General features: G+C 32.8%; 2 protein-coding genes across 2 annotated transcripts in view; one reads left to right on the top strand and one right to left on the bottom strand.

Moving 5' to 3' along the window:
- The window catches only part of LOC143071874 (treslin-like), a 55,321-nt gene extending 46,683 nt beyond the window's left edge, over positions 1-8,638 (bottom strand). The window contains exons 1-5 of the mRNA XM_076246510.1: positions 7,840-8,638; positions 6,797-7,091; positions 1,606-1,657; positions 663-948; positions 36-285 (exon numbers count right to left, since the gene is read on the bottom strand). Coding sequence (XP_076102625.1) covers positions 36-285; positions 663-948; positions 1,606-1,657; positions 6,797-7,091; positions 7,840-8,532 — 1,576 coding nt within the window. The 5' untranslated portion in view covers positions 8,533-8,638. The remainder of the gene's footprint in view (positions 1-35; positions 286-662; positions 949-1,605; positions 1,658-6,796; positions 7,092-7,839) is intronic.
- Positions 8,639-16,703: 8,065 nt separating this feature from the next.
- LOC143071873 (ceramide glucosyltransferase-B-like) overlaps positions 16,704-20,900 on the top strand; it is a 37,482-nt gene continuing 33,285 nt past the window's right edge. The window contains exon 1 of the mRNA XM_076246504.1: positions 16,704-16,825. The gene's annotated coding sequence lies outside the window, so the exon portion shown is untranslated. The remainder of the gene's footprint in view (positions 16,826-20,900) is intronic.

The following is a 20,900-nucleotide window of genomic DNA, read 5'->3' as shown; positions in this document are numbered from 1 at the left end:
TCAAAACTTAAGTCTTCAATATTCTACATATTTACCTGTGTTTTTTTCTTGTTTGAAATTTGGTACTTTACTGCTACATAATTTTGACATTAATCCCTGCCAGTCTTTTACATTGGTTTTGACTGGTATCTCAATATCTTCGGCCGCAAAGGTCTCATCTTTCTTTTTAACCAGCTGTTTTTCAACCTCTAAAATGACCTCTGTTGACACTAGGGTCAAGGTTGCTGATACAGATGTTAATGGTTTCAAAAGGAAAAACTTTGATAAATCTTTTGCAAGCAACACCTGTTTATAGAATATTATTATATATACTTAATTATACAGATTTATATAAGAAATCTCCTACCTGGTTTCAATAAAGTTCAGAATAAATAAAGTACTATTTTTCACCAAAGTACATTCCTCCTTTTTTTTTCATGTTGAGCCCCTTATTAGTTACTACAAGGGGGTTAATTTTTGTGATGCTCTCCATTGCGTGATAATTGCATTTTGATGATGTATTAGATTAAAAGAAGATCAGAGTTTGACATTCACAATGAGTTATATTTACAAGTGTTAATTAATTACTGCAAAAAGTTGGCTAAATTGTACTGGGATAGTTTAAAATATCGCAAAATTGTATACATGTGCGGGGGACAACAAACAAATAACAGTGCACTTACAAGATCAAATTTTCCATTTAAAAGCTGAGATATTATATTCTGAAACATAGAAGATCTTTGAGATTTACAGGAATCAGTACTGGTTCCAACACAAATAAATACTTCCTCGTTGTGAGAAGAAAGTGATGAAGAATGGTGTAAAGTACTATATACTTCTAGTACTGTCAAATTCTGTAGTAATTCTAGTTTGTTATATTGTACTGTAATCTCTCCGTCAACACTTGGTAGATTTAATGCTACACAATTCTCCATCCCGTCACTAGATCTTCTTATAGTACATGTATCTCTACAATGAAATTAAAAAAATTAAGAATAATATCTTCCTTGGATTCGTTGGAAACATTTCTTCTAGTCAATCACTAAAGGAGAAGTGGCCATCACAAATAAATTAGTTTTGGTTGCTGTCTACATATATGTAATTTTATTCTATGTGATGTTAGAACAGTTAGATCTGTGGTAGTTTTTCCTGTACTTATTTATACTGATCACAGGTAAGAAAAATAACAGATTACCTCCCTTTGACAGAAGTCCGTGTATTTGTAAATTAGTGCAATGAATTATTTATGAAGTTAAGTAAAATGGTAAAGGGAAGCAATTTAGAAAAATATAACCATCCACTATATCAAAAAAGAAACTACTGAAAACTGTAAGAATTTAAAGAAATTGCACACAGTTGAATATTTATTTTGACCTTTCATGATTTTCCATCTCTGTACTCTACATAAATGATCACTGTACTTTCATTATATAAATTAAAAGAAGTGATGATGTAGGATTGCCAATGAGATAACTATCCATTCGATACTAACCAACCACGTAGTGACAAAGATATCTTTTTCATTGCAATTTTTCTTTACTCAAAAATTTATTCCAAAACAAATTTTGTTGATTGTTAATTAATACTGTCAAATTAATTACAAGATTAAAAGATAAAATTACAAACCGTTTATGAGTTTTCTGTAAAATCTGTATATCAAGCTGGCACAATTGTAAACCTGTAAATAAAATGTATATATACTTCTTTAATTAAGAATAAAACTAAACCTGTTTATAGCTGCAGTGGCAAGTAAAGACTTTAAAACTACAGGCTCTAAAAGTCTGTCACTCACCTAGGTCTGTTGCACATTTTCATTAATGGACTATTTCCAACATTGTTGACTACTATTCATCATGTTCATGGCTAAAATCTCATTTTGTTAAATTATATTGCTGATTTTTTTCTGTGTACTGTTTCTCTCTTTAATCTATAGTGATTTGTCCAAAAACACAACCAAGGTAAAAAAAAATTGTCATGACAGGGCAATAATATATTCAAATATGAACATAACTGACAAATTTGTTTGAACATGTATGCTGACCTATTAACACATCTCGTACAGTGATCTGGAAGGATTTTTTCTCAATGGGCCCAGGGCCCCCCAAAAATAAATTTAATGGGCCATGCTGTCAAATGAGTGGGCCATTTGAATTGACTATAGTAAAAAAGTGTATATTTCAGCTAAGAGGTGGTGGTACTTACCTTTATGATTCTAATTAATATCTTGGATATTGTTCCTGTGATTTTATTAATTTCAATTTCAATGAATAAACAATAACTTCTTCCAAATTGGACAATATTTAAGATAACAATAAAATTGAGAAAGGAAATGGGGAAAGTGTCAAAGCGACAACAACCCAACCATAGAGCAGACAACAGCCGAAGGCCACCAATGCTTTGTTTACAATGCTAAAACAAGGATTTGTATAGTTAGACAAACTATACAAAACCTTGGTTAAAACTAGTACTGTTGCCTTGTTCATGTTCATGTTTTTTTTTAAATTGAATTTGGATCTTCGTCGCTACCATACTTATGCCAGACGTTCCGTATTAGAGGACATTTCTGCACTTCTTGTATTATTATTACTTCATCACAATGACAAGAATAACAGTAGAGAGTATCATTAATTGATAGAACAAAACAACAATTCGCTGAAGGCATGTTTACAAAATGTCAAAACGAGCCAAAGAACAAAAAATGACAAGGACAGTTAAGCGCCTTTTATGGAGACAAAAAAAAATCATAAAAAGGCTTTGGGGATTTTCAGTAAAAATAATAGTAAGCTAAGCTAACTTTAAAGATTATGATTAGAGAAAAAATCTTGTCTGTACTAGCCAAATTTTAAATTTTAAGTTGTTTATAAAAAATTATATCATGAATGATGGTTAATTATGTTTTTTTGGGTAATCAGTTATACCGCATGATTCTATTATTACCATAAGAAAACACCTGAGGCGTCCCAAAAATATATATATAAATAAAATATATATATAAATAAAATAAATATATAAATAAAATATATATATAAATAAAAAAAAAATATATGTGCTCCTATCATTGGAGGAACATTACACAGTTGTAAACACACACATGGCGGCACGGAACACAATGATGCTCAGAAATCCTTTTGACGATATCTAAACGTTTCGAAATGAAGTGAACAAGAGTGCACACGCTGAAATGTCTCGCCTTCTATACTTATCATTGATATTATGTTGAAAGTCCTAAGTATAAAGCTAAGCTTTATACAACTGTCACATAATTTTAACATTAACCAAGATAACTAAACAAAGACCAATGAACCTTGAAAATGAGGTCAAGGTCAGATGAACCATGCCAGGCAGACATGTTCAGCTAACAATGCTTCTATACAACATATATAGTTGACCTATTACTTATAGTTTACGAAAAATAGACCAAAACACAAAAACTTAACACTAAGCAATGAACCGTGAAAATGAGGTCAGGTCAAATAAAACCTGCGCGACTGACATAAAGATCATAAAATATTTCCATACATCAAATATAGATGACCTATGGCATATAGTATTAGATAAAAAGACCAAAACTCAAAAACTTAACTTTGACCACTGAACCATGAAAATGAGGTCAAGGTCACATGGCATCTGCCCGCTAGATAGGTACACCTTACAATCATTCCATACAACAAATATAGTAGACCTATTGCATATAGTATGAGAAAAACAGACCAAAACACAAAAATTGAACTATAACCACTGAACCATGAAAATGAGGTCAAGGTCAGATGACACCTGCCAGTTGGACATGTACACCTTACAGTCCTTCCATACACCGAATATACTAGCCCTATTGCTTGTAGTATCTGAGATATGGACTTGACCACCAAAACTTAACCTTGTTCACTGATCCATGAAATGAGGTCGAGGTCAAGTGAAAACTGTCTGATAGACATGAGGACCTTTCAAGGTACGCACATATCAAATATAGTTATCCTATTACTTATAATAAGAGAGAATTTAACATTACAAAAAATCTGAATTTTTTTTTCAAGTGGTCACTGAACCATGAAAATGAGGTCAAGGACATTGGACATGTGACTGACGGAAACTTCGTAACATGAGGCATCTATATACAAAGTATGAAGCATCCAGGTCTTCCACCTTCTAAAATATAAAGCTTTTAAGAAGTTAGCTAACACCGCCGCCGCCGCCGCCGGATCACTATCCCTATGTCGAGCTTTCTGCAACAAAAGTTGCAGGCTCGACAAAAATATTGTGCACCATGTGGGCGCTTACATTGGTCACTCTATGCGCCATATCTGTTCGATATATGCTATAGGCGCAGGGCGCAGGTCCTACCCGATTACTGCTTGTAATACTGATCAATTTGTTTTTTAAAGTTTATAACTATGTATTATCATAATTATAACTTTCAATATATTTAGACAAATACCACAAAATAATCGATAAAAATTGTCATTTACATGATTTTGTAAGGGCATTTATTCATATCATAAAGAGTCAGGGCTTCCTGTTTCCCATGGAAAGTAAAACAATTGTTGGATAAATGAAATTCACAGATACCAGTTTCCTGTCAGGTAAGTCAATTATCTCTATGCATCTATGTGGTACTTACCAGAGCGTCATATTATTGTTTGACAAAGTCAGTTATTGGACAAGTTTAGAAAATGGTTCACTGAAGTAATCACTTGTTTCCTTGCTTTAATTGGTTGCCTTGATTTTTTATATTTTTAAATAGCATTTAAAATCCCTCGCCGGGATTTGAACCCATGCTACTTTGATATCGTGACACCAAATCGCTTGCACTGCAGCCGTCCCGCTAGACCACACGACCACCTTGGCTCTCAAAAAAAGAGCTTTCACAGGCCGTGTGTTACCTTTCCTCGTCAGTTTTAATCTAGCGGCGTACTACAGTACATGATACATGTATATAAGGCATGAAGATGTTATTGTTACAGATCAGCTAAATATATATACAGTGTTCCAGCTAGGATTTGAAAATAGAGGGGCGCGTTTTTAAAAAGGGCACTTTAGCGCGTTCTCACTGAAAAAAATCAAATACTTAATGTTACCACATAAAGACATATTTTTAGCAAGCATCTAGCTAAGTTAAATAGCTATTATATACAAGTTTAAAAACTCTTTATTTAGAACATATAACATGCATAAGTTAAAATCAAACTGATAGCAATAATAGACATTACTATATTCATTTCTCTTTCAGAACTATAGATTTTTTCAAAGAAGAGTTCAAATGCAAATAAATAAACAACAATGACAAATCTTCTGTTTTTCTTTTTGAAGAAGGTTGTCACACATTGATCAATATTAAATTTAGTTTCATCACAGTTAAATTTTACAGTTAATATTTTTGTTAATGTCTGTGTTTTCAAGTTTGCCCTAGCTGCCTGTGACTTGTCTTTATCAATTTGACCTGAGAGAACATTTTCTCCACCTCTGCTGTACTGAGTGGTTGTACATTATACATGTCATATTGCAACACTGAATAGTTTTGCAACAAGAGGGTACATAGATAATAGGTTTTTATCCTAATAACAAGGTGAATGAAATAGATCTAGCAGACTAGATAAGGGACGATCTGTAAGTTCTGCTGATGACACAAGAGCTATAAAGTCCTGTTATTGAACAAGGAGAGTTTCAGGGTCCATGTCAAATGTATTTGCCAGAGCTTCTATCTCTGTATAACCATACATTGTTTCACTGTTGTCTGTTCAATTCAACAAGCATCTCCGTATATTTCATGTTGAGCGTATCTAATAAAATCAATAAGTTTGTCAAAACGGATTTCAATCACAGGCACTTGTTCATTGGAAGACCCCCTATCAACGTATATTTACGGAAATATACGTTGATAGGGGTCTTCATGAATGGATAGAAACAAGTGCCTGTGATTTCAATAAGAAAATTGATACAAAAATCGGACTTTCGAGAGCTCCGTTATCGGCACAATAATAAATTGATTCAATTTTGTAAGTTTATTATCAATTCAACAAGCATCTCCGTTTACTTCATGTTGAGCGTATTTAATAATATCAATATTAAAGTTAGTCAAAACGGATTTCAATTTAAGAAAAAATGATATAAAAATCAGACTTTCAGGTGCTCCGTAATCGGCGGAATTTACAACAGAAGAACAATCGCGATATCTGAAAGAAACCTTTCTTCTTCTCGATTTTTCATAAAGGTAAAGAATTAAATTATTTTTTTACTTTTGATGGTCATTATTCTTGAAACAAGAAGTTATAGACTGGCAAGTCATTGATATTTTCTTCTTGTCATTTCCGAGTTGGTCAATTTTTCTTTTTTTCGTTGGTATTTTGCGTGTTGACCTATTGGAATGATTCTTTTTAAATGAACGTTATTTTATAAATAACAAATACAATAGAAATGAACACCGTTCTGCCGTTCACATTTATTTTATAAATTCTATTTTGCATCGTAACTTCGATGTTTGGTGCTTTAGGGCAAAGGGATTAGACAGGGTCGTAAATTTCACCTGATTAAGTAATTGACTCTAATCAAATAGGTGATTATATACAGGTAACAAGTGTCAACAATTTTAATCTGTTGTCTTAATGAAGACCTCAACAAAATGGCGACGATATGAGGAAAAAAGATTGTTTTTTAAGCGCAGGGGCACTTAAAAAAGGCAGAGGGGCGCAAAATTTTGGGGGGCGGGGCGCGGCACCCCTCCATTTCATGCTAGCTGGAACACTGATATATATATATATATATATATATAAAACACATACTACTTCACAACTACAATTCCATGGACCAATTCCAAACTCACCATTATACATCAATATACCCTGATGACTAGAGCCCTTACAACTGGCAAGGTGTTGTTTACTGTTCCTTGAGAAATAGAATTCAAAAACTGAGGTAAATGGTAAAATAGCATTAGTGAATTCTTTTTTCTTTCCTCTCTCTTCATTTTCATCCTTTTCCATACCAATATTCTGGACACTAAGGCAGGATAATGGTTGTTTCCCATATTGTATTACTGCATCAATAGGAATAACTTTGCCATTAATTTTTTCTATAGCATCTTCTACAAGTTTGAGGCTCTGAATATCAAAACTATTCTAAAAAAAAAGTTATCTAGAATATTAGTAAACTACAATGTATAACCTGTATTAATTTATGAGTACTGTACATGCGATTCCAAGGTTTACATGAAATGATGAGATTTAAGATATTTTTTGTTACCTACATAATATAATTGACAACTTTCAAGTTCGATGCATTTCTGTCAAAAACTTTGGTCTTAGTGAACATCATTCATGTGTTTAGGGGCTTCGTAACTTTGGCCTATGTTGAGCGAGTGGATGGAAAACTATGATGCTATTTTGCACAGATTATTCTGCAAATTATATTCTCATATTTAACAATCTGACAGTCACAGCACTGCTCTTACATGTATTAGGGAATTGTGATTAAGTACCTAGATTATTTCTAGTTTATCATGCACTATAACGATCACTAAGACGCTTGATGAAGGTTAATAGTGCAGGGATACAGGCGATCCCCTCTATCTGGTAAATGATGTCAAAAAGGCGTGCATAATTGACGAGTTTCTCCTGGTGACGGACAAACTCGAAAGTGGTCTATTATGAAGTTGAAATTTAACTACAGTACAATGTATGATACATTCTATTACATAATTTTAAGTTACAGCTACAATATGTACACGTAGCTGTAGAAATAGTTATTACTTTCTCTTATATATATTTTCTTCCTAACCAGGCATGAATTTGTGGCTAACTAACATGACTAAACTGCAATAAAATATTTTTATAAGTGAAATTTTGTTTTATCTACAAATGTGCTTACATCATGTACTTTAAAGTCTGTATCAATCCAAACCAACTTTAACTTCAGTCCATCACAAAATTTAGCACACAACGATGTTGGCATTAATGAATCCAAGAAGACATCAGAATCCAAAACTTTTTTCTTGGCAAATTGGCGTAAACTTGCTGCTGACTTTGGACATTTTGTAAACATGAATACATAATTTGCAGAGGCCTGTTCTGTATCAAGATTAAGTGATCCCTTTTTTTGATGAATTTTGCGTCTTTTGACTGGTGAAAAGAGATCAGGTGTTTCCCATTCAAAGTCTTGTGTCAGATCAGTTAAGGATCTAGTTAAACAATCAGACGGAGACATCTTACTGGATTTTCTGCTGGAAGATTTTGCATCAACATTTTTCTGCACAAGTTTAATTCTCTTCAGCAACTCTCTTTCAAATTCCTCGAAATATTTTAACTTAAATTCTTTAAAGCTATATTTTTCAACCTTAATACAATGTAAACGTGAATCGAAAAATTTATAACCCCATTTCAGTAAATTGTGTTTTGTTTTTTTCTGTTTTGTATTATGAGGAAAATCAGCAGAGAGATGACCTAAGATTCGGAAAATAGACAAAGTAAGCGTTCTTGAATAGTGTAAAGAAATCTCAAGCTCATCTTCTGAAAAGGTGTCTATTAGGAAGACTGCTTGACAGTTTTGACTTGTTGATGACATTTTTCATTCCGGTACATTCAGCTGTTGTTGAAATTCTTGTCATCTTGCTTTTTTGTTTTTGGAAATCAAATTTGGCGCCGCCATTTTACCTCGAATTTTATTTCCGGTTTCAACAAAATATTAATTTAGTCCCGGATAAGGAACCAGAAATTGAGGATATAAAATAAAATACCAAAAAGAATATTCTCACTCACTCATTCAACTTGGATATTCGTAATGACAGAAAGCAATGGAAATTGTCATTTAGATTTATTTTTGCTGCTGGTATAAAACATTCTTTCAGAGATTTTCAGGAATGAAAATTGTTTGTTTTTCTGTCACCGTATTTTAAAAAGAGTCTTTTCCAGACCAGGAATGGCATCATTTGTCACTATTATGCATGTTTTCTCTGCTTATTTCACCGTCTCTATCGCAGCATGCATAGGCGGATTTAGGGGGGCCCAGCCCCCCCCTTTTTGGGAAAAAAATTGGTTGCTTATATAGGGAATCACTGAAGCGTGACTGGAGCGGGCCCCCTCTTAGGTCAGTCAGTGGGCCCCAAATTATGAAAATTTCTGGATCCGCCACTGACATGACATTAAACAAGTACACGTATCTCATGTACATTTTTGTTTTATTTGATTTAGTTTTCATTTCATCAATAAAATATACGGGATAATATAATAATCATCTGTAATATTTATATCCTAAAAACCTTGATATTAAAATAAAAGACAATATAACCTAGTCAAGCTATATGATTTATCGAAATTGCAATACAAAATTATACTGGGCAGTCAGTGGATACAATACAGTTTATTTGAATATATACTGATCAGTCTGGATATCCCAGAGAATACCAAATATAAAGTTAACGTCAACATACAAACTGATAGCTAGTATCTATTTGATGACGACTGCCATATTCCTAACTTGGAACATGACATTGTTAGAACCTAGTTTTCTGGCTAGCCGAACCTCCCGCTAATAAAGCTTGTATGTTGTATATCAGCCTGGATGTTCCCGAGTATGCTGTATTAGTTTATATGTTCTGATAGCCTGGTGGATGTCCCGGGGTATACCGTATGATTATTTTGTATGTCATAACAGTCTGGATGTCCCCAAAGATGTTGTATTAGTTCAAATTTATGTTATAACAGTCTGGATGTTCCAAAGTATGCTGTATAAGTTTGTATGTTTTAGCAGTCTGGATGTACGCGAGTATGCTGTAATAGTTATATGTTATAACAGTCTGGAAGTCCCGAGTATGCTGTATTAGTTTGTATTTTATAGCAGTCTGGGTGTACGCGAGTATGCTGTAATAGTTTGTATGTTATAACAGTCTGGAAGACCCGTGTATGCTGTATTTGTTTCACGGTATGATATAACAGTCTGAAGTCTGAATGTCCCGAGTATGCTGTATTAATTGTATTAGTTTGTTTCCTATTAGCAGTCTGGATGTTCCCGAGTATGCTGTATTAATTGTATTAGTTTGTTTCCTATTAGCAGTCTGGATGTTCCCGCGTATGCTGTATTAGTTTGTATGATATAACAGTCTGGATGTCCCGATTATGCTTTATTAGTTTGTATGCTATATCAGTATGGATGTTTCTCTCTTTCTTTCTTTTTCTACAGCCATCAGAACCATTGGTATCCGAGTAAACAGCACAATAGTATTTGTATTGTATTAGTATAATGATAAACTATACAGGCAAAGGTGTGTCTTGTTTAAAGTCATTTTACACATTTTTAGCACGTATTATCAAATACAAGTCAGTTTAAATATGAACCATAAAAACTGCATTTTATCACATGTAGCTTGGCACAATTTTTGCATTTAGTTAAGAAGCAAGCTGATTACGTATATTTTCCTGCTATCAGATAAAGGAAAATTAATAAATCACGGTAAGGTATCTCGCATTTTTAAAGTGTTTTTTTTTCTTTCTTGAATGTCATATTGGTAGACCCCGTGATAAGACGCAAAAGAATCGAAAAATGAATCTTGATACAAAGCTATATTCATCCAAAGTGTTTTGATCGCGAAATATTTGGCTGTCTATTGAAAAATTAAATAGGACAGAAAAGCTGATGCATAAAATTTTCATTATTGTTCTTGTATGAATCAGATGCGTATATCAGGGATTTTGAAAAGGTGGGGCGGGGGCCCCAACTTTGCAACACTTATTTGGAGTGTAACAGATCAAAAGTCTTAATACATACATGTACCTCGATAAATATTTTGGTTTTTTTTCAAGTCGATAATTGAAATGTTCGTCCTGAGAAAAAAACATCCAAACTGAACTGTACGCATGCAAAAAATTAAGGAAAGGTTTTCTTCCCGAAAACTTATATAATTTAATTTTTAACTCCTGTTGGCTATATAATAAATGATAAACCTAAAGTGATTCAGGAATGACAGAAAACAATAGTACATTATAAAAAAAAGATGTGGTATGATTGGCAATTTGTCAATGAGAGAACTCTCTACAAGAAACCAAATGACACCTAAATTAACAGCTATAGGTCATCGTATAGCCTTCAACAATGAGCAAATCCCATGCCACATAGACCAGGCACTTGTTTTATCCATACGAAGGTCGACTACTCATATTATATTTATATGGAAAGTCGACCTTCGTATGGATACAAACAAGTGCATATGCCACATAGTCAGCTATAAAGGCCACGAAATCGCAATTGTAAACCAATTCAAACGAGAAAACCAATGGCCTTATAACTATACAAAAAAATGATCGAAAAAAAAAAATATGTTGTGACAGGAACATACATACACAAATGGCGGGTTTAAAAATGTTAGAGAGCTACCATTTGATTTTTAGGGGGAGGGGGGGTGGCTGGGATGATTTATTTTGTCTGGCATTTTTATAAGCCCGTCAAATTTTGACTGGACATATATTGGTATACAAATGTCCGGCGTCCGTCTCTCCGTCCGTCTGTCTGTCCAGTGTAAACATGTCGCACCGTAACTTGAGCACAACTTATCCAAATTTCATGAAACTTAACATAGTTGTTTCTTATGATGGTCAAACGATCTGTATACTTTTTGGTGAAAATTTGGGAGTTTTTTTCACATGTTGCGCCATATCTCAAAACGATTCATGACTATTGCTTAAAACTTTACACACTTCTTAGTTATATTAATCTAAAGATCTGTATACTTTTTGGTGATGGTTCAAAATTTTATTTTAGAGTTAATGAGATTTTGTAAAAAAATATGGGGGGGGGGGGGGGTGCAGAGGGAGGTTTCACATGTCGCGTCGTATCTCAGAAACTATTTATAATTATTGCATTAAACTTCACACACAAGACGATGGGCGTATCATGCGCTCGTGGCGCAGCTGTTTATTTCTAGTTGTGATATCTGTCCTGCCTTGTTATTTTTCACTCTATTCGGTCCTGCCTTTTTTCAGAAATTGTCATATCCCGGTTTTTTTTGGCAAAGTGACTCATCCTGCCTTTTTTACTCAAAACTCCTGTCCTACATTTTTTTTATATTAATTTATCCTAGCCAATTCACCTGTACACAACTTGAACTATCATAAATATTAATGATTAATATATATATTTATTCTTATTTTTGGCTTAAAAAGTATCATATGTTCGGAGATATTTCACCATGAGCATCTGGAGAAAAATGACTTAAACTGCAGTAGACAGTCGATGTACGGAGAGAGAATAAAACTTATTGCTATGCTGAATATTTCAATAAAGATATGCCGGTGGATTAGAAAATAGAAGCTTTTGCTGATTATGTTTTAGCCACATATGTTGCCCATGATGACACAGTGCTTTGTTCCCACCATGCGTATGGGCTTTATTATCATTAGGAATTATTATGAACTGTTTTGTGCATTTCATTCTTCAATGTTTGTGTTTTTGGACAATAAAGACTTTAAGTGAAGTTACAAGCTACAACATACATTACATTAATAAAAAAAAAAGGAAACATTTGCCGTGTAAACTGCCAGTTCTTAGTCCGAATAAAGGAGTAGGGAAGTCATTTTTCTTTTAATTGGCGCAATCGTAAGTTTTATTTTTGAAGGGTTCATAGTGTATTATTTTCTACGTTGGGCTTTGTTTGCCTTTTGGTCCTTTACTTTTTATCAAGATTCAGCAGTTTATCTTTGACTTACAATGACTTATGAGTTCTAATGTTCCTCTAGTTTCTTTTGTCCTTTTTTTCCCAAAATCAACAGACCACAACTCAGAGAAAAAGTAAAAATAAGATCCATATGAAAATTGGGTATAGCGCATATAATTTAATTCCTTAAAACTGACATTACCCAAACTTTAACAGAAGACCTTATCAACTGTAACAACTTAACTGACCTTATCACAAACTTGCTTACCCTGCCGGAAACAGCATGCCTTTGTATCGCCTTGAACACTTTGGGACAAAAAAACAACCTCAAAAATGATTGAAATAACCAAATGTGATTTCATTGCCACTTCTCTGATACATAAATTAAAGAATTGAAATCCTTAGGTTACTGTTCATTCATGAAAAGGGATATTCGAATGGCAATTTTAGTTAAAAATTAATGTAAAATAATGATTTCATAGATCTGCAATATTTTTAACACTCAATCTTCAAATACAATAACTATTAATCTACAACCCCCTCCATAGCCAAAAAGATAACAATGTTTTATCAAGTGATTGCAATAAGGAGAAAAAAATTGTACTTTTGATAAATTGATTGGAATTAAGGAGTAAAATTACAATTAGCAAATCTCTTACAAATAAGTTCTTTACTGGATTTGTTTTTCCTTCAGCAAAATCATTAGTAACACTCTTTCCCAAAAAAATTAAGCAAAAGAACTTTCCTAAACATTAAAAAAGCTATGAAAGAGCAATATGAATTTTTTTAAATTGTGCTTGAATTTTATTAACATCTTTAAATCCACTAAAATGGTCAATTTTTGGTTTCTTGGACATATCTAACCTTTGCTAACATACCAACACTTCTTGTTTTAAAAGATAACTACAAAATAATATTAAATAAATTTGAACGTCTTCTCTTCTCAAGTTTTCTTAAAATAATTCTTTTCCAAATGTTGTCAATTTTTTTTGTAAGCGACTACATTACCACCCCTGTAACTGTTTCGTATGCCCTAAAATTATTGAGATTACACACAAAAAAAGTTAATGACGAACTTAGTAATACCATAACACAGAATATTTCAGCCTCAACGAAATTCAAATGTTTTACCAACAACATGAAAAACATTGTAGACAATGATCTACCACTGGTGGTGTTACGTCCCTTTAGAAATACAAAACAGTACTGAGAAAAATCTTAAGGTTTCAACAGACGAAGAAAGTGATGATAAAATGAAATAAATTCATAAAACACATTTAATTCTAACAAGTTGTCATTGTTGGCATCTGTTTTTGTAGGATCAAAGGAAGTAGTTTCTTAATCATGTTAATGCTAACTGTATTAAAGACTTGCAGGCTCATTTTGATAGGTAACTAGTCTGAATTTTACACGTTAAGATAGTCGGTAAGATAAATTCGTTACATAGTGTGCTAGTGACGTAATACGGTATAAATGGGGTCAGTAAATTCCATATGGGGATTCGAGCTTCGCTCTCATCCCATATGTTAAAATATACCTTTTCACTGTTTTGGTCTTTTGGAAATATTTTTTGTGCTGTATTCAGACCTCTTTACCAAGAAATTCATTTTGCATGCACACGTATAAAATGCAGTTTTTATCCAACACAAGCTGATATATGGGTCATTTTCAAAAAATGTCGAATTTTCAGTACACCCATGCTAAAATTTTTATTTCTAATGGAAATTTCAGTTGTAATGGTTTAAATGAAAGCTTGTCGGATTTGTGATTCAGAAAATTAATAATAAACACACCTTACATCTTTTTTTGATAAGATTAAACTGCATTTAAGTCCGATTTTAAGGGTATTTGTGTGCGTACAGTGTCAGAAAAACACATTTCAAATGATTTTTTCCGATTTTCTGATCGCCTTGATATCTGCAAAAGGGACTTTTTGAGAACATTAATTATTACTCTAACGAAAAATCGTAGCTTCTTTATCATTGTATGTAATATATTATCTACAAACTAAATTGAATCATCGTACGGGAGGTTCATGTCCATCCTGTTACCGCTACTTAAATCAGCCGTTAAATTATTCTCCCTATGAATGTTGAATCAGTCAGTGTTGATTTCAAAAGTGCAAAGTAATCTTTACATTTAAAACGCATCGTTTCTTGAACGACAGTGTAGAGAAAAGAAATTTCAAGACATTTAGTGACAAAAATAGAGTGTACTTTTTTCATGTCTATACTGTAACCAACAATTTTGATTAATTACACCAACAGTATGCTTGTAAAAAGTGCAATAACGTGTTGGAAACCAAATTCACAATAGAAAACCATAATCACTTCACCAAAAGGAGTAGTTATTTTACAGCAATCAAAAACGAAGAAATTTGTCTATCCTGTTATGTCTATCCTGTTACTATGGTTGCTATGGTTAAATTCTAAAAATTGGCAAATAATCTATTATTTTACAGAATGAATATAGATAGAAGATTATTCTCTTGAAAACCATTTAATTGGCTACGTAAAACAAGCTTAACATTTTATCTAAACCTTTTCTTAAAAACCCAAAATTTCTTTTGAAAATGGTAACAGGATAGACAAAATATTGTACCATCGATCAAAAAATGTTTCAAGATATTCTTGTATGACATCATTAAGATTGCATATTTTAATATGTTGTTCTTAAAGTACTGTTTGTTTTGATTTGCTTATGTAGAGGGTAGTTTGAATAAGTAAATTTTAATAATTTTTTCAATTTCAAAATTCGACATTTTTTGAAAATGACCCATATATGTTTGAACGTTGTTTTCAATTTAGTAGATATAGAAAGATGTGGTATAAGTGCCAATGAGACAACTCTCCATCCAAGTCACAATTCATAAAAGTAAACCATCATAGGTCAAAGTACGATCTTCAACATGGAGCCTTGGCTCACAGTGACACGTATACAACAGTAAGCTATAAAGGGCCCCAAAATTACTAGTGTAAAACCATTCAAACGGGAAAAGCAACGGTCTAATCTATATAAAAAACGAGAAACGAGAAACACACATGAACCACATCAACAAACGACAACTACTGAACATCAGATTCCTGACTTAGGACAGGTGCAAACAATTGCAACTGGTTTAAACGTTTTAATGCTACCAAACATTCACCCTTATCTGAAACAATAGAGTAACGTTGTATCTATAATACCCCGTTCTAGATAGTAAAATCTGACCCCTTCCAATGCAAGGCGAAAAAAACGTAACCCCATTTCAGCCTGACAATTAAGCTGAAAATGCAACCCCGTTTGTCAGAACATACCCGGTATCATATACATAGTGAGTATCCACTGGGTAGATGTAGAATGGCCATTGGGGAAGTGTCACACAAAACAACCATGTCATAGATATACTGAGGAAGATGTGAAATGAGTGCCAATGAGACAACTCTCCATCCAAATAACACTTTATAAAAGTAAACCATTATAGGTCAACACGGAGCCTTGGCTCACATCGAACAGCAAGCTATAAAGGGTCACAAAATTTAGTAATGTAAAAACCTTCAAACGGGAAAACCAACGGTCTAATCTATATAAAAACGAGAAACGAGAAACACGTATGAACTACATAAACAGACGGCAACTACTGTACATCAGATTCCTGACTAAGGACAGGTGCAAACATTTGCAGCGGGATTAAACGTTTTAATGGTACCAAACCTCTTCCCTTTTCTGAAACAAAAGTATAACATCATGAATAGATTTACTTTTTTGGACTGGTTGTTTACAAAAGGTGTCCAAGTCACCCATCGGATGGGGGAATCAGTATAAAAAGAAATCCAAGTGTATGTGTTTAATTAATGAATATGATAAATTGCCATACAATACAATATTAGCAAACAACGATAGGTTGTTTTTTTTTTTTTTTTTTAAAGGGGGGCGTTATGTAGTGCCATAGCATGTTCTATATGCTTTTACAAATAAAAAAAATATTCAATATTAAAAAAAAGATTAAAATTCAATGGTAGTGTATAATTTGTAACCTTTAAGCATAAGTTTATTTAAAGGATCACTTTAAGGAACTAGATCGGTACTCCTATACCTTTTTTAAATAGTCTAGAAAGGTCTAGATAAAGTCCGAAGTGAAAGTGTGGGAAATTTTGACACATAATGACACGTTTCAGCATTTTAAACACATTATGCAATGATGTAGGGAGAAATTGAGGAATTTTAAAGGTATATAAATTACTCATACAATCATGCATAAACATGTCAATGCAATATTTAAAAGGAAAGCAAACATTCAAATACATATTGCCCATTTTTACCAAAGCTGAGAATATATAAATGAAACGGACTAAAAGACGAAAAGTGTTATAAATAGTTATTTGTTTATGACATTTGAGGGACAATTATAAGGATTTTGTGACAACTTTAAAGTGGATTTTTTTCATAAAATGCACATCCTGGGTCAAAATTAAAAACCAGGACAGATATTTGCAGAAATCCAAATTATCATGTTTACTATTTTCAAAGAGATATATTAAACAGGTTGGGAACAAACCCCCTGTATGGTGATTATACCTCTATAGAGGGATAATCCTTCTTTAGAGGGATAAAATTATCCGTCTATAGAGGGGTATTTTTGTTTGCACTGGATTTAAAGCAAATTAGGGCAGAATGGCATTTTCTAGTTATATTGGCTATAATCTCTAGCATTATATGCATCAACATATGCACTTTACTAAAAATTGGGATAACCAGTTTTCTGCTAAAGTGACAAAACTTGCAATCTATTGTAAACCTATCTGAACACCTGATCAACAACAAAAGGAATAGTTGACCTTTAAATTTCATGTTAAATCTAACAATAGAAATTCTGTTCAGTGAGGCATAAGTGAGTAGAATTTACCTGATCATCACAGCTTTCAATCATGGTGAACAATAGATTTTATATTTAGTCAGATAAGCATCAAACTGGGCATTTGCATATTAAATTAAGTACATCAATTGGTGAATCAACTGTTCCAGGTTACTGCCATAATAAGTAGAGAATGCCATTCTGCCCTATATTGATAATTTTACCCCTCTATAGAAGGATTATCCCTCTATACAGGTATAATTACCATATAGAGGGTTTGTTCCCAACCTGTTAAAGCATTATAAAAGATATAAGGCTTAGCTATGGAGCTTTTTTTCAAGATAAGCAATGTGCAAAATAGTCGGATTGAAAATCAATTTTGTGTTAAATAAAATAAAACTGAACAATGAAATACAAAGCTACATGTAAAATGGTATCATGTCATCGTCAGAGTTGTCCGAAAACAGATGGTTTCCAGGTTATAACTTTAGTATAAGTCTATAGAAATCCATAAATTTAAACACAAGGTTTATAATCATTAAAGGAATGTTAGGATTGATTTTGGGGGATATGGTCATAACAGTTTAAGGCAGCAACCATTTGATTTTCTAGGGAGGGCTATGGTTTTTTTTGGAAAAAAAAGTTTGTTTCCAGTTTTTGGAGAAAAAAATAATTTGTTTTTGATTCTGAGAAAAAAAAATTGTTTGTTTCACCCTCAGCTGCCACTATATGTAATGCTAAAATTGAAAGAAAAAAATTGTTTTCGACTTGTCGCGAAAAAAATATATTGTTTTTCGCCGCAGGCGGAAAAAAAAATTTGTCCAGAAAAAAAAGACATAGCCCCCCCCCAGAAAATCAAATGGTTGCTGCCTAAGAATTATGGGCCAGAAAGAGGCCCAAAAAGGCATATTTCTAGTTTTCAGACAATAACTTTTGTTTAAATGTAATATGATCTCTCTGAAATTACACCACAAGTTTCTATACCACAGAAGGATTGTTAGGAATGTCTGTGAGGGGTTGTGGCTCAAACTGTTTAGGTAATAGTGGCAAAAAACGTGGGAAAAGAAGGGTTTCTTGGTTATTAAATGGACAATTAAGACAATTTTAATGCAGTGTAAGGGAGGTAATCCAAAAGTAATCCAAACATAATATGTTGGATTACCTCCCATACACTGCTTTAATTTACTTCAAGAAGTTACTATAAAAGTTATGCTGATGTATTAATTTTCTTTTATAAGACTTTTAATTTAAACATGTATTTAAATGGGTAATTATGGTTGCATCACCAATGGAAGTTTGAATTGAAATTATGACCATAACTTCAAGGAAATTTTTTTTTTGGAAAAAAAGTGGGGGAGGTGAAAAAAAAATTTGGAGGGGGACGGGGGTGGAAAAAAGAAATTGGGGAGGGGATACAATTTTTGTTTCGGGTTTGGGTAAATATGCAACAGCATAGTGTATTGCATAAGATTAAAAAAAAGGGGGTATTTTATTTTTATTTTTGGGAGGGGGGCAATTCGCAAAAGCATAGTGTATTAGACAAAAGTAAAAAATTGAGCATATTACCAATTTTATGTTCTTTGACTACAGTTGTTCTGTGTCCAAAACCTATTATGTGTCAAATATTTAATTACAATCCAAATTCAAACCTGTATCAAGCTTGAAAATTGTGTCCATTTTAGCCCCAACAGTTCAGGGTTGGACCTCTGCTGTCGTATTCAGAAGTGCTTTGCCCTTGGCAAGACGGACAGCACGGACCTATCTTCCATATTTATTTTATTGATGTAACCTTAAACAGATATATATTTTTTTTTTGGCCTCTCAGAGTAATTATTTTTTTGTATTTATTTTTAAAATCAAATCCAAATTTTACTTCTAAATGGTCATGGTGTTTATTTAGACTTATATTTGCATGACTTGTCTAAATTTAATTTTGAGAGAATTATATATAATATTTACATTGTTTAAAAGACTTCCTGGAAAATTGTAATCAAATAACATGTTTGTTTAAATAAACTTCCAACAATGGCACATTATCAATAACCTCTTTAAGGGGTCCATATGTATACTTATACAGCAACTTTATAAAGTTTTAAGTAGCAGGATGACATAATGGAAAAAAGCAGAGCATTGGTGTAACATAATAGAAAGATGTGGTATGAGTGCCAATGAGACAACTCTGCGTCCAAGCCACAGGTCTCCATCAGCATATATGTATATATATTCATGTATCAATACCAAATATTTAATGAGAATTTACAGATTTATACAGACACTGGTCTCTTTAATTTATTTTGGGCATGTCAATGGTTATATAGCCAGTCCTGTGAAACAGTTGTAGAAATGAGATGACATATGGATGACAACTCTTAATGTTATTTATAAGAAAACTTATCCGTGTGGAAGACTGTACTTTGACCTTTAATGGTTTACTTTTACAAATTGTGACTTGTGGGAGAGTTGACTCATTGGCACTCATACCACATCTTCTTATATATCTATTATATTTATATTATTTTCTACTTCCATGACTTTGGTTCAAGTCTAAAATTTATATAAACAAATTCAAATTAAAATATTTATTATTTAAGAAATAATTCATGGAAGCCATAGATTCGCTAACGCTCAGGATATAATTTGAATATCATGGCCCAGGCCATGTGTAAAATTCCAACAATCTATGGCTTCCATGAATTATTTCAATTCTAACAGGACAAATACGGTCATTAAAAAACTGAAGCGAGGGTGGGTATGCTTTGTATGTGGCTGTTCTTTTTTACTCCCTGTTAGATAAAGCTCAAATATCTTTTATAAATATGTAACTTGCGTAGGTTATTTCGAGAATAACTGCTAGAAAAAACTTTTTAATTCTTTAAGTTCTCAAACCCAACATTTGTCATTTTTAATTTACATGTTTTTCTCGTAAGCTTCCGTCAAATCAAAAGTTAACTTTTGGTAACTAAGGAGCCGCCATGTTGACTTGCTGAAATGGGTAAATATGCGAATAATGCAATAGAATAGAAAATAAAACAAAACATACCTCAAAAAATCATTTTTAATACAATATCATACGAATTCCGATGGTTCACGTAACAGAAAATTTTCAAGTTTAGTGGTTTCATTTGTATGACGTCATGTCTTGAAATGACTTAAATGCGCCAAAAAGATTAATAGACTTTCGTGGAATTTTATTTAATTTTTATACGACCGCAAAAATTTTAATTTTTCGTCTTATATTGCTATCACGTTGGCGTCGTTGTCGTCCGGCGTCGTCGTCGTCGTCCGAATATTTTTAGTTTTCGCACTCTAACTTTAGAAAAAGTAAATAGAAATCTATGAAATTTTAACACAAGGTTTATGACCACAAAAGGAAAGGTTGGGATTGATTTTGGGAGTTTTTGTCCCAACATTTTAGGAATTAGGGGCCAAAAAGGACCCAAATAAGCATTT

This window comes from Mytilus galloprovincialis, chromosome 4 (genome assembly GCF_965363235.1).
Source record: "Mytilus galloprovincialis chromosome 4, xbMytGall1.hap1.1, whole genome shotgun sequence".
In the NCBI taxonomy this organism is placed as follows: Eukaryota; Metazoa; Mollusca; class Bivalvia; order Mytilida; family Mytilidae; genus Mytilus; species Mytilus galloprovincialis.
The sequence above is the reverse complement of the archived record's forward strand: the minus strand, read 5'-3'. Positions and strand labels throughout refer to the sequence as shown.